At 34.2% G+C, this 16855-nt stretch overlaps 1 protein-coding gene across 4 annotated transcripts in view; it reads left to right on the top strand.

The window, feature by feature from the left end:
• LOC140757965 (peripheral plasma membrane protein CASK) overlaps window positions 1-16855 on the top strand; it is a 318332-nt gene that overhangs the window by 296501 nt on the left and 4976 nt on the right. For 2 of the 4 annotated variants that reach the window (XM_073093884.1, XM_073093886.1), the window contains 10 exons: window positions 5740-5931; window positions 7443-7607; window positions 9849-9917; window positions 10304-10333; window positions 10940-11038; window positions 11584-11722; window positions 14650-14769; window positions 15371-15481; window positions 15883-15990; window positions 16658-16833. In XM_073093884.1, coding sequence (XP_072949985.1) covers window positions 5740-5931; window positions 7443-7607; window positions 9849-9917; window positions 10304-10333; window positions 10940-11038; window positions 11584-11722; window positions 14650-14769; window positions 15371-15481; window positions 15883-15990; window positions 16658-16833 — 1209 coding nt within the window. The remainder of the gene's footprint in view (window positions 1-5739; window positions 5932-7442; window positions 7608-9848; window positions 9918-10303; window positions 10334-10939; window positions 11039-11583; window positions 11723-14649; window positions 14770-15370; window positions 15482-15882; window positions 15991-16657; window positions 16834-16855) is intronic. The other 2 variants (XM_073093887.1, XM_073093885.1) reach the window with 1 other exon arrangement.

Below are 16855 nucleotides of genomic sequence, written 5' to 3'. Positions count from 1 at the left end.
AATCTATGAACAGATTGAAACGACCTTCATACGAATACTCTCATAGACGATAAAGGTTATTTTACGCTTGTAAGTGTATTGGTGCGTGAAAAGATATTTATGTTACAAATAAATTCATTGTTTATGATATTGGAGTACAAATTTGTGATATTGTCTCGGAATAAGATTTACATTTATTTATTTGATTGATCTTTTGTATGTTGTTCTTTTAGATAACGAGCGTGTAGTCTATCTGATCCCGCGATTATGATCTGATACCTATAAAATCCCAAAGAGCCCATTGACATATCCGATCATTGATCTGATCTGATGATGATTTGTCTGTAATCAATTCCAAAACAAGATCACAGGCCTACCTGAAGTCGACCATTGATGCTATTTTTGATCACTTGAGTTTGAGATTTCCTCGGTAAGCTGCTCTTGACGCTGCTGTTATAAAATCATCCATAAGCCATCGGGATAAATTGATTGACACTTTAGACATAAACATTAAATTTACATATATAATGCAAAATATAATTTCACAAAAGCACGTGACACGTGGCAACATAAACTAGAACCTTCGCCGTTACACGTTACGTATGTTAAAGCTGTTAACGGTATAAAGTTACCTTTGAGAAACAAATAAGGCAACGCGTGCCTCAAACACACATAAAATTAGATTCCATAACAATTTTCTCCAGGACACGTGTTAGAAATATACGATTTAGTGTAGTAAAATATTCGTGGAATAAATCTTCGCGTTTTCTAATATTGCGATATAGCAAGCAAATTGTCTACGTAGGAATTTCGTATTATTTTGCTCGTTTCTTAGATAATTGTGTAAGCGACTTACGCATAGAAGTCTGGCCAAATAGTAAATGCTTTCAAGAATTCACCACTAATGTTCACGTGCTCGAAAGTGTTTCTTGTATTTTGTGGCTGTATCCTATAGGATAATATAATTGAATTAGTTGAATAAAAACATGAACTATCAATTTGCGTTACGCTAAACCATGTCTAATTTTATTAAATATTGCAGAGTAACTCTATATAATTGTATCGTTCAATTTGGCAAATTTTTCGTGACTGAAATGAACTCTGTCTACCTTACATTTAGCCCTCACATCAGGCCCTCGTGAAAATAACATATGTATGTATTTGTAATAGATTTCCTAACAGATATACAGTCACTCTACTTACGTAAAAAAACATGGTACCTAATTACGACATTAAGTTTATACAACATTTTCATTTTTCAAAACTACTTTAGCAATAATATTACTTGGATTGTTTTCGTGGAAATGTGCTGCTAATACTCAATATTACACAGTCATATTTGAACCACCTCTCCAATGTGTGTGTTTGATATAATAGTACTGAAGATTTTTGTTAGTATAATAAGAGAAATTAGTAAAGAAGACGTGTTTTCCATGACCTTACGAGGTTGCACACGAATTAAACGTATATAAATGCTATTGAAGCGCAACGCTCGTATCGTAAAAATATAAAAACAGGTTGGTTTCAGTTCGAAATATTTAGAAACAATGGTTAAATCGTACGTTGCTTTGACCAAATAAACCGTATCTATTTGTCCTGTACCTTTTTTTTTTTTTTTTTTTTTTTTTCTCTCGAGGGGGAAACCTTCAAAAGGTACCCGACGACGTGGGAGCGACGCCGGGTTATGTGGGATTTTTACCGCACTAAAACCCCCCCGGTGGCCGTCCTCAACGCTTGTTGGAGAACTCCGGGATCTCCAACGGAACACAACCGGAGCCCTCCAAGCGCGATGCCCAACGGGCTCTACCCTGGGGGAGCAGTTTTCGCTCCTCCCACACCATGTATGTTTACGACGATATGCGACCACACATACCGCCGTCCTTCCCGGGGTCACTTGCTGGACGGTTCGAGCTCCCACTCTTGCCGTCCGCAACCCCGGAAGCCCCCTTTTAGTCGCCTCCTACGACAGGCAGGGGATACCGTAGCCCTATTCTAGTCCCGGAACTACAGGGACAATTTGTCCTGTACCTACAAAACAATGCGCGGCATTGCGGCTAGCAAGCTCCGCTAGTGTCGCTAGTGTCGCTAAGCTATTGTTGCTGTTTCTCTCGTTTTGTCCACACGCTACAAACACTTTGTCATGTACATGCTTTACACGTTTTTGTAATACGAATGTTTTTACTGTAACGAAATAGATTAAATGGTTTATTATTGGTCATTGTAGGCATATTCGTTAAGTAAACTGAAAATGTACTCATATGGTTACTAGTGACCATATAAACACTTCCGATAGTCAAAGATTAAAATTGTGTAATACTCAGAAGCAAGCATAATATCTTCAACGCGTATTTGTAAAATATCTGCTGGAGAGCATGCCGATGCATACGAAGCGTACCATTTTACTCCTCAGGATTAAAGTCACATCTGTGACCTCCAGTCATGTTAGGTATTAAGTAGGTACGTAGGATATGAGTTGCACTTTACGCTACAATGTCGAATATGTTATCTCATACAATATTAACTTTACTAAGCAAGATAAGTTTACTACAATGCTATCGTAAGGTGGTCCCTAAGCTCTGAACAGCTAATGTTTTTTGGCTGCGACAGTACCACATTTGCCAGATGCTCGCTACTTGGCTCCGCTGTGCAGATGTTGCATGCGATATCCCGGCGTTTGTTGGCAAACAAAATTTAGTTGTTTGCAGATATAATAAAATCGACCGTAGAATTATTATATACGTGGTTCCGAACTTTCCCGAATTTATTGAAGTAAAAGCCAAGTTGCAAAACGTAAAGTTATCTTATTCTAAGCGCCCGTGAACCTAGATTTTTTAAATCGTAGAGAGACTTCAGTTTTACTTACTCAAATAATTGATCAATCAAAATGTCTACGAGCATCTCGATGATATAGATGTTTCTCACCACTTATTTCTAAATCGACATTTTCATTTAAAAAATGTATATATTCGTCTGGGGAATGAAATTTAGTGGCAACGGTAGATGTTTAGAATTGAATTGATGTTAGATTAGAATTTTTATAGGTATACATTAGTTTATCATTTTCATCTCCTTAATGTTTTTAAATAAAAAATAAGCCGTATATTCCATCTGGCATTGCTAGAGACTTCTGTTCATTGAAATATGTAATTAATTCTAAATCTGATCTAGATTATATTTCTAATCCAGAAGACTAAGTTGAATATAAGTCTACCGTACCACGTATAACTTAACTTAACGTTAATATTGAAACACTCATTCTATGTCATAAATAAGTTACAAGCAACATTTATAAATTTAATAAACCGAAAACACAGTTGTACTTCGCCTGTACAAGTAGGTACATAAACTTTTCAAATTTTCAAATCTTAAGAAAAACACAAGCTAATTCACAAAGTCGTTAGCGGTTGTTTGTTTAAACTGTGCAGTCTAGTCTCGTACACTTAACACCGGCTTAGTTCTTAATTATCTCAGCAATACTATTGTTCGTTCAGATGAGATCTCTAATGTAGTTACCAGTTAAGACAATGGGTAAACTTTGCCCACTGTGCATTCTTCTCGAGCATTGACATTTTAACATTTGTGCAGCATTTTTTGCTGAAATTGTAAAAGTTCTTCAATGATAATGAAATTGTTGAATTGTCGAAACGAGAATTCGTATCTCCATCCAAAACAGAGAAATGTGTTTAGTATAGTTTCAAACGTTTGAAGGAATCTTAAATTGGCCTATTAACAAATAAACCTATCGCTTTTGACTATTTAGTGCTAGTTGATGAAGCGAATTCCTGTACCATTAAATCCGATCTGATTGAGGCCGTGTGTAATGCAGTGGTCAACTGCGGTGGATTACGCGATCGCCCCGATGTTTTCCCAATCGAAATATCCCTCTGCCGTGCACTGTCGAATGCCAGATCGCTCAAACGGGAAATGAACAGCTATTCAAGGGAATTGACTGCCAAAAACGCTTATAGACTAACGAATGCCACGTCGCACGCGTTTGCGAATGCTGCTAACATGTCTTTTAATTGACATGAATACAACTGAAATGTATCAGTGTTATTATCATCGTTATTTACATTGCAGAGTATTACATTCAAATCTCCGTTTACTTTTTATTTTTCATTTTTTTATAATTTTGAGGTAGAAAACGAGAATCCAGTTCATCTGATTTTCCATTTCCTACTCTAATTGCAATACGTATAAAAGCAATGTCCGACCTTGTGCATAGAATAAGCATTTCGCGTATCTCCCTTAATTCAAAATGTTATCTCTTTAGAAATAATTACCTCAATGGCGTTTATCTCCACCTATTCTGCTTTCTGCCTAAAATTGCCGTAAAATGGACTTAACTGTAAGAGTACATTTGGTTTAAATTTTATTTTTAGTATGCAAATGTGCAGTACTAAATAGCTCGACTCAGGTACGAGGGAGAAAATACAGTTCTCTACAGAGTGAACAAAGGACTTCAGTGTATTTTCATTTCTGTGGATGCGTGCTTTCTGTTAGTAGTATTTGTTAACTATGTTTTGTATTTTGACATTCCAGAGAAATATCTCTAACACGTGCATAACAAAAGTTAGCTGGAACATCTAGATTATTTTACCGAAGATTTGTAATATTCAAGTTACGAATTATTACGTACAAGAAAATTCTTTCGTTGATTGCACGATTAATAATTCCAGGAATATTTATTTATTACAGAAATATTTTCTGTGTTCCTGTTAATAAATTAAAAATTTGTTGGCAACAAATTAATTACAGTATGCTTGCTACGTGATCTCAGCAATCTTATCCGAGGCTGGCTGGCTATTGTTTATTACATTAAAATGAGATATACCTATTGCATTTTGTTTGTATAAATATCATCGTCATCAATCTATCATTTAACACTACTTCGTGCCAGTCTCCTCCCAAAACGAGAAAGGTTCTGGTTATTGTCTGCTACTATTCTATGTGAGACCCTACTCGTCTTTTATTACTTAGGTCGATAACTCTCGGGCATATAATCATATTGTTTAAATGTTTCTTTATATATATGTTTTTATTATCTACTGTCTATTCACAGATTATAGAAAGGTTATAATTGAAAAGATTGTTCAGAAAAAGTGAGTGATATCTATCGTTTTATTGTATTCATGTTAAAGCCGTGTAGTTTGTTAAAGTCTTAATGATACAGTCATCAGCGAGTACTGTGACAAATGGACCGCCAAATGCAACACAAATGATGAAATTTAATGAAGACAAATTGCTGTTTACGTTGCGCACTTGTCTCTGCATATCATTATGATTAATCGTGATGATAATTTATATATCATTAAGTTGCATTTGCAAATTACGTAATTATGACAAGCTTGATTTACTTGTTATTTTCCTTCATGTTTTTATCTCTGTATATTTTTTTTATTTATTTCAGTTTTGTTTTCATGACAACGCTGATTTCCTTACATGATCTAGGTTTAACGTATAAAAAATCATTAATAAAATATTGTTTTAACCATCATGTTATTTCTGATATAATGCTGATTAATTATTTCCAAAGAAAAAAACCTTTTTGTGCGATATAAAGGCGAGCATGGGCTATATATAAGGATTTATTTCTGCATGTTAGCTAATCTATAAATTTATAAGGAGAATTATGATTCAGAATATCTTAGCCTTGGTTATCAAGAGAACTCACGTGTAGTAATTGCATATAAAAATTTCTATATTCCTCGTGCTTTTGTAGAATAACCGACGTATACTCATTTACCATTTCTTCCGCAGGCCCTACTCCAAGCCCACGACGTGGTCGCGCGCGAGGTGTACGGCGAGGAGTCGCTGCGCGCGTCGCCGCCGCCGGTCAACGGGCGGGCGCCCCAACAGTCCGCCGACGAGGAAGAGGACACCGAGCCGGAGTTCGAGAACGTGACCAGGGTGCGCCTCGTGCAGTTCCAAAAGAACACCGATGAGCCAATGGTATGGTTTTTTATGTAATGTAGGAATAGGAGACGAACGTGCTGTCCATTTGATGGTAAGTGGCTACTGCCGCCAATAGACACGATAGATAAGATTCCCATCTGAGATTAGCTACGTATGCGCCGCTAACCCTAAGAACTAAGCTGTAATGCCTCAGAAAAGTTTCCCCTATAGCACAGCAGCGCTTAACATTGCTGTCATTAGGCAAAAATAGGTGACGCCGGAGTCGAACCACAAAGGTTTTTACCGCCTTGAAAATGGTATGGTATTACATTTTTTTAATATAAAGAAGTTCAAATTTCAATAGCAGCACCATCTCAAGTTTGTCCTTAAAGCCAATTGATATTAACATAATTGACATAAGTTTTAACTTAGATAAAAGGTTTCTTTAGACAGATTTATTAAATGCGTAGCTAACCTGAAGAATTAAGATACAGAAAATACCGCAGCTCTACAATTAAAATTGTTTCGGAGCATTTTACCGTAATTAATTTAATGGTAGAATGTTCACTGAATCTTTTATTATTATTAAAAATGTATACATATATGTGGTTTTTATTCATCCGACAAAGTAATTAAACTTCAGTACTTATTTTATGACCGCAAATATGTTTTTCTTCAATGAAACATAACTGATATTAAAGTTTAACGTAAAGTTCCTGATGAAATTAATGTCGATACGCCGAAAACTTGTAAGATTGAAAAATTCTTCAATAACTTAGCGGATAAACAAACTTAGATTGGATGAAAACATGTAAAAGTTTCATTTCCACGGCTTTTTTCTTTCGAACTGAAACATTTTAACTTAAGTAAGACAAATATACGATTTATATAAGTTACAATTTGTATTTGAATTGCAGAACAAGTATAGTAGAGAGTGAAGATTTCAGAGTGAACGCAAAATTAATTGAATTAGATGCAAAATCACACAATCAAATATTACAGCGTTGTGAGTGTAAAATCACATTTGCAATAGTACCACGAATTTTCGACATAAGAACGGAAGCCCGTGTTGAATTAGCATTTGCTATTCTATTTCATATGCGAGCCAATTAGCATGACCTCTCTAAATTGTGGCTCATGTTTTTTCTGTTTCTGTTCTGTTTGTTTCCAAAATTTTACGTGCTGCGTGGAAACATCTGATTTATATGCACAAACCATCGTTCGTTTAAAGTTTAAAAATATTATAACAGGACCTTCACATTTGATATTAATTCTCACTAACATACATGGTGATATGACAGAAGGTGGAAAGAAATAAATATGGCGGAACCCTCTGTGGCTCGACTCCTGAGGCACTACCACACCTATTTCTGCAAATTACAACAATGTTAAGCGCTGCTGTGTTCTAGTTTATTTATGGTAGTAAGGCAAGCTTATCCGAGATAGATAGAAATCTAATCTTACCGTGGGTTGATTACTAATGACAGTAGCCATGAGACGGACTAGATGTTCCATTGCTCTAATATTTAAAAAATACAAGTTTACTTAAATAATTCCCTTCTTTCCAGGGCATAACCCTCAAGATAGCTGATGACGGTCGTTGCATCGTGGCGCGCATCATGCACGGCGGCATGATACATCGGCAGGCGACACTGCACGTCGGTGACGAGATACGAGAGATCAACGGAACGCCCGTCGCCAATCAATCGGTCGCGCAGCTTCAAAGGATGCTGGTATACGATTTGTTGTAGACAGAGGTCATTTTAATGAATGAAGTTTTCTAACAGTTTCAGTTAATGATAAGGAGACGTAGGTTCAAGAAATGTGGGAAACTCTTTGATTTGATGGAATTTACGAAATTCTAAAAGATATCTGACGAAATTACTTAATTAAAAACATTGAACATGATAAAACATAAATCAGTATTACTAAAGTATATTTACTACGTTGTTATTTTTATATAAAAGTAATATGTAAGCCAGCTTTATAGAGCAGTTATATAATCTTAGCGATAAGATAGTAGCTACGGTGGAGTCAAATTCAGAGCAATATTCCAATTTGGTGATGGAATGCTGTATTTACTGCACGTCGCAAGCCAATCAGTCGCACAGTCGGAGAATGCTGCCAAGTTGATCAGTCGTGAAGTTTCTGAGTATTCTAGTGTAAGCTTCACAGTATCAGTCGGTTATGTATGCAACGTTTCTGGAATCCAAGTAACGTCAAGTGAACCAATGATATCAAAGTTCGATGATTTAAAAACTTTTCAGGAAAATGTACATGTACGTTTAGTTCTGGAGAAATACTACTAATTATAGAAAATAAATAGTTCTATCACACTATCAAATAGATAGAACAGATCAGAACAATATTTTTTTTCTATAATAAAGTTACAATAACTTAAACTATAATACTTTTTTAAATTATAATAAAATTACATCAGGATAAAGTGTTTGAAAACAGTCGGAGAGTTCCATTTTTTATATTTAAATCGAGACTAAGGAGAGACTTTACATTAAAATTCGTATCGTTTAAATCTTTCGCTTCAATATTTTTATCGTTCCATTTAAAATGTGCATAAACATTTTGAAACTTGGCTGCATCGAACATGCAATTCTAGCGCTATTTTAAAATTCCCTCGGGAAATAAAAAGTTCATATTGATGCAGGTCTATCTATCGTTGTCACCACGAGTGGAATGGAGCGGAAAACGCTCCAATCGTACGTCTTGAAAGATTCAATAAAAATTCTTCCGCGCGTCCTGTTTATGGGGCGGAGTATGGGTTTAACTGCTTACGTGGCATAATTTGTAATATTCGCACCTACACCATATATCGCAGTGCTACAAAAGTTTAAAGTAACAAGGACTATAATACTGGTAGGATTGGCAGTAATGCCTATAATGTAAAAAACGAGTAACTACTGCAGGAAGATAGCTAACTTTCTTTTAAAAACGAGCATAAGTATTATAACTATATAAAGGCCATGATAGATTTCTGGGCGAAAAAGTTTGATGCGACTAATTAAAATCTTCGGCAAACGATTTAGAGCCATTATTGAAAATATTTCTTTGATGTTATCTTTAGTTTTGATAATATTCAATTTTTTCGGAATTAAATATTGGATTATCCTCGTGTAAAAGTGCGAAGTGTTTAAATGAAATATGTTCTTATCGTACCTCGTATCGTATATCTGCGTTTTATAAAATTCTTCCGTATGTTAACAAAATAAGGGTAGGGTCATGTTATAGTTTATGATCCCTGTAATACAAGGTACGTGTAAATTTTATAGAAACTACTTAAAACCCTCGTAAAATGTTACATTTATCGATGTTGTTAGTGAAGGCTGAAGTCGCTTACCTTGCAATACCTACTACCTACGACTACCTACTACTACCTATCTGCTACCTGTAATACTTACTTCGCCTGTTTTAAATTCTGTCGTACACAATATTACCAGGTAATAGATAAAATAACAGCTAAGCATGTTTAAATTTCGACTTCCAACACCTGAAGATAACCTATGTATGACATTTATTTTTGGATTCTCTTAATTTTAATGGGACGTATAAATTTGTTTTTCAGCTGTTTACCACGTCAGATAGTGTCATAAATAAATTTCTTTATGTCTAACGACCTGGATAAGGATTTAGATTTAGCGATACTTCATCATTGTCACCCTTGTTTTTGTTATTCAACTCTATCAATAAAATATAAAGTTCTCACTCACTTATATAGTCTCGCATTATTTAGATTAGTTATTACTTATCCATCAAATGTATAACAATTTTGCATAGAGAAACCAAACTTGTAATGGTAATTTTATAGTGTGATTAACAGCTTCCCTTGTGAACCCAACTAATCGTCTAATTTGGAACATAATTGCCCTACTAATTCCAACTGATCCTCGTAAATTTATACGGGATTATCAAATTCCAAATCCGATACGTTGGTTATGTTCACGACAATGTATTTACAGCGCGAGGCTCGTGGCTCAGTGACATTCAAGATTGTGCCATCGTACCGTTCGGCACCACCACCATGCGAGGTAAAAAAATATATTTTTTGTAATGTATTTCTTTAGATCCCCGATTTAATAACTATCTAGAGCTCTGTGTCTGTTAAAGGAATGCTAGTGTTTTGAATTTGCTAATCCCTTTTCAAATATAGCAACTGTGACTAAGCTAATAATCGAGAGTGTTTTGATGTAGATACAGATACTTTCAATGTTACTTATTTGACTGTTTGATATAGATGTGTGATACTAACGCGTGCTTTGAATTTAAAGGAATTGACTAAGAACGTAGTGGTTTTTAATCAAAGTCGACAAGCGCACATAAATCATCAAAACTACTAATGCTTGTCCTAAAAGCATAAACTAATTGGTTGTGTAAAAGCTAAAAATAAACTTGTACTTTTTTTTCTCTTAACTAGCTATTCCGGATTAAGCCTTCGCCCGTGCTAGTAAGTAGCGATTACCAGAGCCGTTGCTACTTTATGTTGTGTATATATTATCATTTTTATGATGTTTATTTTTATGTTGTGTTGTATATTGTCACCCGGGCATGGCCGCGCGTCCCCGCGATGTTCCCGTTTCTGTGCGCTTGTTGTTCTTTATCATCGCATCATTGCCATTTGTCATAAGCTTATCATATCATTCAACATTCATTTTGTTTTATGTCCCTGTATGATGTTTCATAGTTACTAGTACGTAGTTTTCATTCATTTGAATTGGTAACTTAGTATGATCAATAAGTAGGTAATATCGAGACTTTTTAAGCCATAGAAGGCAATATGTGTCTGCAATAGAAATAAATAAAAGTTTTATTAAGTAAACACCCACGAAAAGTAAAAATATATGGGTTACTAAATAATGGCAAAATACATAACAACAAGTAAGTACAAAGATTCGTTGTAAACGTTGTTCTTTCAAAGGTGTAAAATTATTTGAGAACAGAACAGAACCATCTGAAGTCTTTTTTTATCTCGACTAAATTCATGGACATAAGCTTAGCATTCATAACATTAAACGATTATATAAAATCGGTAATACATATTATTATCTTGCAGATTTTCGTAAGAGCGCAATTTGATTATGATCCGTTGGAAGATGAACTTATACCATGCGCTCAAGCCGGAATCGCCTTCAACACCGGAGACATCTTGCAGGTAAGCTTTAAAATAAGACAACATTTGATGCATATATTTAAGAATTTAAGTCTAAAGATTTTTTTTTATAATAAAGGAGTAGCAGACGAACATGCAGTCCACCTGATAGTAAGTGGCAACTGCCGCCCATGGACATCTGTAATCAACTCCAGATACTCCTGAGGACTAAGCTGGAACGCCTCGGAAAAGTCTGTCTCCCTTACCACACCCTTCAAAACGGAACACAGCAGGGCCTAACACTGCTGTTATTAGGCAGAAATAGGTGTGGCGGTGGTGCCGCCGGAGTCGAACCACAAAGGGTTCTACCACCTTCTAAACAAAATTTATTTAGTTCAATCATTTCTTTTTTAACAATATTCAATTATTTTCCTCTGTGACTCTCGAAAGTTAGAAGTTTATGAACTTTTAATAACACAATTAACGAACGATGTCTAAGGTTTTTTAAAGACAGAAATATTTTTTTCTTTCTAGCGGCAATTTTATTATGATTACTATTTTCTAAACCTAGTAAAAGTTTTTATAATAAATTCTTTACGTGATTTCAGATTATAAGCAAGGACGATTCGCACTGGTGGCAAGCTCGTAAAGATGCATCTGGAGGCTCGGCTGGACTTATCCCAAGTCCTGAATTGCAAGAATGGCGAGCCGCTTGCGCCGCTGCCGAAAGATCTAACACCGATCAAGGTTACTTTTAACATTCTTAAAGTACAATTGTCTAACGTTATTGTGGTGTCTATGCAAATACATTTGTGTGTGAATTATTCGAATTTCAGAATATTACCATCAGTGACGTTTTCCAGTAATTTCCCATCGTCATGTTTAAAATCTTTCCCATTAATGAATGTTTCTTCCGTATTAACATTAGAATGAGTGACGTGTTTAACGTTTATATCGTAGTTACAATGATCATCGTAACAGCATATTTTGATATAATTTGCTAGTATAAAACTAACACGCAAATCAATGTTATCAAATATTTAATTCATCTTATCAGTACCAACTACGGTTTAGATATGTTGTCATCAGAACATATTTCGCTTGTAAGTGGTTGCCGTCATTAGACCATCTTCTGCTTTTGAGTGGCTACCGTTTAAAGGAATCTGAATACATAAAGATAAATTATATAAAGAAGACAATACCCGACCATCATTTTGTTTTGATTTTTGCAATAATTGAAATATAAATAATAAATTCTTTTACAAATTATAGTGAAAATAAAAAAGTATTCAGTTTTCACAAATTTGGTAAGATTTTAAATGCTTGATATTTTTATTTTAAAAATTGTGTTCGAATGCATAGACACATGATATTCGAGAATGCTTCAATAAGCCTGTCCCGAAATCGATGTTGTGTTAGGATGTATTGTTTTGTGTTATTTATATTTGTATAGCAATAGGTAGACCAACCGATTGATCTATTAAAACGAATAGTATAGCTTTATATTTTGTTTTATCTTCATAATTTATGTGTTTAATAGTATTTATTCTTGTTTCTTTCTCATTTATTTTTCGTATTTTTTATTTTATTGTTCTAATTCATGTTTATTTTTCCCTTTCATCTTTATTGAGTCTTTCTTAACGATTTTACTTATTTTCTAATAATATTACATTATTTTGTATATTCAACTCATTAATAACATGTTTTACTTTCAAACAATTACACGTATGGACGATTCTGCAGTCGGTATGTAAAAGTGCTTTTTATTTATAATAACTTATTTGTGTAATTCATATCTTCTGTATCTCTCAGTAATTCTATATCGTCAATTTGATCAGAAATGTTATGATATTTGCATGGTGTGATGCCAATGTTGACCCAGTAATTGAGATCTTTCATAAACATAAAAAAGATCTAATCCAAAACTGTATGTTGTTTAAGTACTTGAAAAGGCAGTGTTTGTTGATAATATCCAATATTGTAACCTTTTAGACAGCTGTGAATTATGAATGATATAGGATAGAAACTTAATGTAATCCAGGTAATGGTTTAAGAAATATTTTGCCTAATATGTCATTAATATCTTATATTTAATAGTCTATCGTGACTTCTGTGATAAGATTATTTAATATTTTACACATATCGTTGACTGAAAATTAAGTATCTTGATGCATAGAGGCACAATATATTTACGATAAACATTTACATTTTCATGAAATATTTGGCAAAACATTTCTGATATCTTGCGTGTTCCCCCAAATATATAATATCGAGTAGCTCTCCATACCATGCCATATACATTGCGTATTGCGTTTGCATGAACCGTGTTGTGAAATGTTGTGCGGCTAGGAGCTGAGGGGTGCGTGTCGCATACTGACGGGTGTGAGAACACAGGTAAGTAGATTTTGTCATCGTTAAAATTTACGTGTTCAAATTTCTAAAACACCATTGAATTCTTACACCGATTCTTTCATTTTCTTTTACGTACTCAAGCTATTTGTCTAAGTACGTGTGTTTTTTTATTGAATGATTGGTATACGATTTGAAATGATTGGTTTTTACACAATTAATGTGCAATATGTTCATAGTTCATTCTAAATGTGAAGTAATGCAACCCCTGTAGAATGAATATTGCTTCTAGATAAAACATTTGCAATGGTTCATTTATTGAAGTCATCTGTATGTAAACATTTAAAAAGAAAACGTTCCGTTGCAACGGAATTGTGTACTTGCTTTCAGGTTTGCTTTAATATTATGCGTATCTGTTGTCGAAGCTATAAAGTGTAGTTTGTCAATAGGTAATTCTATTGTATATTTTAATACGGAATCGTAATTTCGTGGAAACTTCTTAGATTTCCAATTCTGGTAAACATTTTCTATTACAATGTTGTTCTCTTTGTTATTACTTACGTTGTTGTAAATACTTGTATTTAATATTCTCTTACTATTTTAAATGTTATGAATTCTATTTGTAAACTTAGGTTTAACCATTTTAATTACACATTATAATTCCTTTGAAAGCTTATTTCTCTCGGGGTCAAGAGGTAATGCAGGACTTTAATAAGCATCTCCTTACGCTTATTTAATATTCATTACGCTAATGGTTGTTCTTGTTATGAGTTTAACGCTTTCATGGAAATTCACGAAATAATTAGAGATCTCTGACAAAAATTACTTAATAATCCGGAATGTTTAATTTACTGCGGTCTTAAGACTCTTCAGAGAATTTCTTCTATACAAATTATTTGATGTATTTTTTAAATTGCTTACCAAATATTATATTTCAAATGAGTATGCTAATAAAAGTTAAATTAAATTGTACTTCAAGTAAAGCGACGGCCTTTTCGTATTTAATGAATCGGTAACTATGTTTTATTACAATAAATTGGCGCTTTGTATTCTCGATTATGTCCTTTATCAAAGACATTGTTTCCATTCTACTTGAGATAACCATATTAGTACGTTTCTTTTTAGGGTCTTTACCGGAACAATTCCTAAGATATTTTTTTATGTTACCTTTCAAATATATGAAGGTAATGTAGTTTATAAAAATAAATGAAAACAGATTACGAACTATTTCTATATAGTTTAGTTGGGAGCAACTGAAAAATGTCTTAGAACCTATAAAAAATAGTAACATGGTGATAATAATGTATCTAACACGTTTGTTGCAGTGAACTGTTCTATATTCGGACGCAAGAAGAAGCAGTCTAAGGACAAATACTTGGCGAAACACAACGCCGTGTTCGATCAACTCGACGTCGTTACGTACGAGGAGGTCGTCAAGCTGCCCTGTGAGTGTAAATTGTATTCCAATTATATAGTACTCTAGCTAGACTTTAATCGGGTAGTTGTATATCGGTGTAATAAAGTCGAATAGTATATTAGGAACCAAATTCTAAATTTTCCTTGTCCATAAGACAAATGAAACTAATCCAAACGCCAATGTATCCTAAATAAGCTTTATTGTCTAAGTAAATTTAAAATAATTTATGATTTAGAATTCGTGACTTGTTTCTTTAGATGATCGAGTTTCACAACTATTTCTTCTTAACAACCTTAGTATTAAGCGCTGCTGTTTTCTGATTCTAAAGAGTGTGGTAAGGGATACATACTTTTCCGAAGCGTTCCAGCTTAGTCCTTAAGGGTAGCGGCGAATCTGTGGCCGACCTCAGGTAGGAATATCTTATCCTATCTGGCGTTGATTACAAATTTCCATAGGCGGCAGTAGCCACTTACCATCAGGTAGTGCATGCTCGTCTGCTACTCCTATGTACGAAAAAATCAAAAAAGTGTGACAGACAGTCTGAAGCATACTTCACGCCGATCCAATACAGCGGTGAAGGAATTTACGAATTAAAGTGATAATTGAAATGCTTTTGCTTTCTGTTGCAGCGTTCCAAAGGAAGACTATTGTGCTGCTCGGCGCTCATGGTGTCGGCCGTCGTCACATCAAGAACACGCTGATAGCAAGACACCCGGATCAATACGCTTATCCTATTCCACGTGAGTATTATTGAAAAAGTAAAGGATAACATAACTTTTTTCCTATTAGGCTGAGTAAAAAGAAGACAAGAACTTTTTTGTAGAGAATTTAATTCACTACAAGATTATGAAAACGGAAATTAGAAAAAAAAATCTCGATGATTTACATTGAAAATTAAAAAAAAGTTCTTTTTCAATGCATTTTAAATGATAAGAGGACCTCCCCCCCTATACGCCAGCTCAATTTTTAAGATATCAAGCACAAATTTTAGGAGATTTTTTTTGTCTATCAAAGTAACTTTTTACGTGTATTTACTAAAAACAAAAAAAAATTCTGACTCAGTCTAATGCTCATTTACTACTTAAAATTTATGAAAGCATCTATTTATTACAATTGAAATATATTTCTCTTGAAATTTCAGACACCACTCGTCAGCCAAGACCTGACGAGGAGAACGGTAGACACTACTACTTTGTGTCCCATGACGATATGATGGCCGATATTGCCGCTAATGAATACTTGGAATATGGTAAGTTTGGCTTACTGTGAGACATATTACAGTTTTAGAATTAAAATAACATCATTTATAGTCCGATTTATAATTAGGTGTCCAAAATATAAACAAAGGTGTTGACCTATCAAGAAAATGCGTTTCAAATGGTAGTTTCCTATTTTTGTCGATATTAAAGTAATACAACGATAATAAAATAATAATCTAAATAAACTAAGATCAACTTACATTTTCTAATATTTATATTACCTCAATTTCGTTCTATACAGTCCTAATTAAAAAAAAAAAAAACAAAGTTTATGGTACAAAATTAAAATGTGATAATGGTAACACAATCGGGATCCAAAACTTTTTAGTGTCGTCATATTTAAGTTTCGTAGTTGATGTTATTCATTTTCGTGACCGTGATCGAACTCGAATGTTTTCTCTTTTTCATAGCGCGTTTTGTTAAATTGTGTTTAGTTGTAAAAGTTTTTGTTTTTTGTTGATTTGGTTAAATTTTGTTTCTTGTTAATTTGTAAAGGTTTACAATACCTGTAATCGTATTTTGACGATGACATTTCTTTGTTTACATTTTTGACACCTACTTATGAATCGAACTATAAATGATCATATTTTAATTCGTACCAAACTGTTCACTCTATTCACACTTTCTTTCTTATATTCATACGTTGTTGTACCCCAGGCACTCACGAAGACGCGATGTACGGCACGAAGTTAGAAACTATCCGTAGGATCCACTCTGAGCGTCGCATCGCAATACTAGATGTGGAACCTCAAGCTCTGAAGATACTTCGTACTGCGGAGTTCGCGCCATACGTAGTGTTCATCGCGGCACCGCCTTTGAATAACGTTGCTGATGTGAGTTGCTTAGTATTCATTA

Source organism: Epargyreus clarus, unplaced genomic scaffold (genome assembly GCF_041222505.1).
Source record: "Epargyreus clarus isolate Ecla_fem2 unplaced genomic scaffold, WU_Ecla_fem_2.2 ptg000005l, whole genome shotgun sequence".
Lineage (NCBI taxonomy): Eukaryota > Metazoa > Arthropoda > Insecta > Lepidoptera > Hesperiidae > Epargyreus > Epargyreus clarus.
The sequence above is the reverse complement of the archived record's forward strand: the minus strand, read 5'-3'. Positions and strand labels throughout refer to the sequence as shown.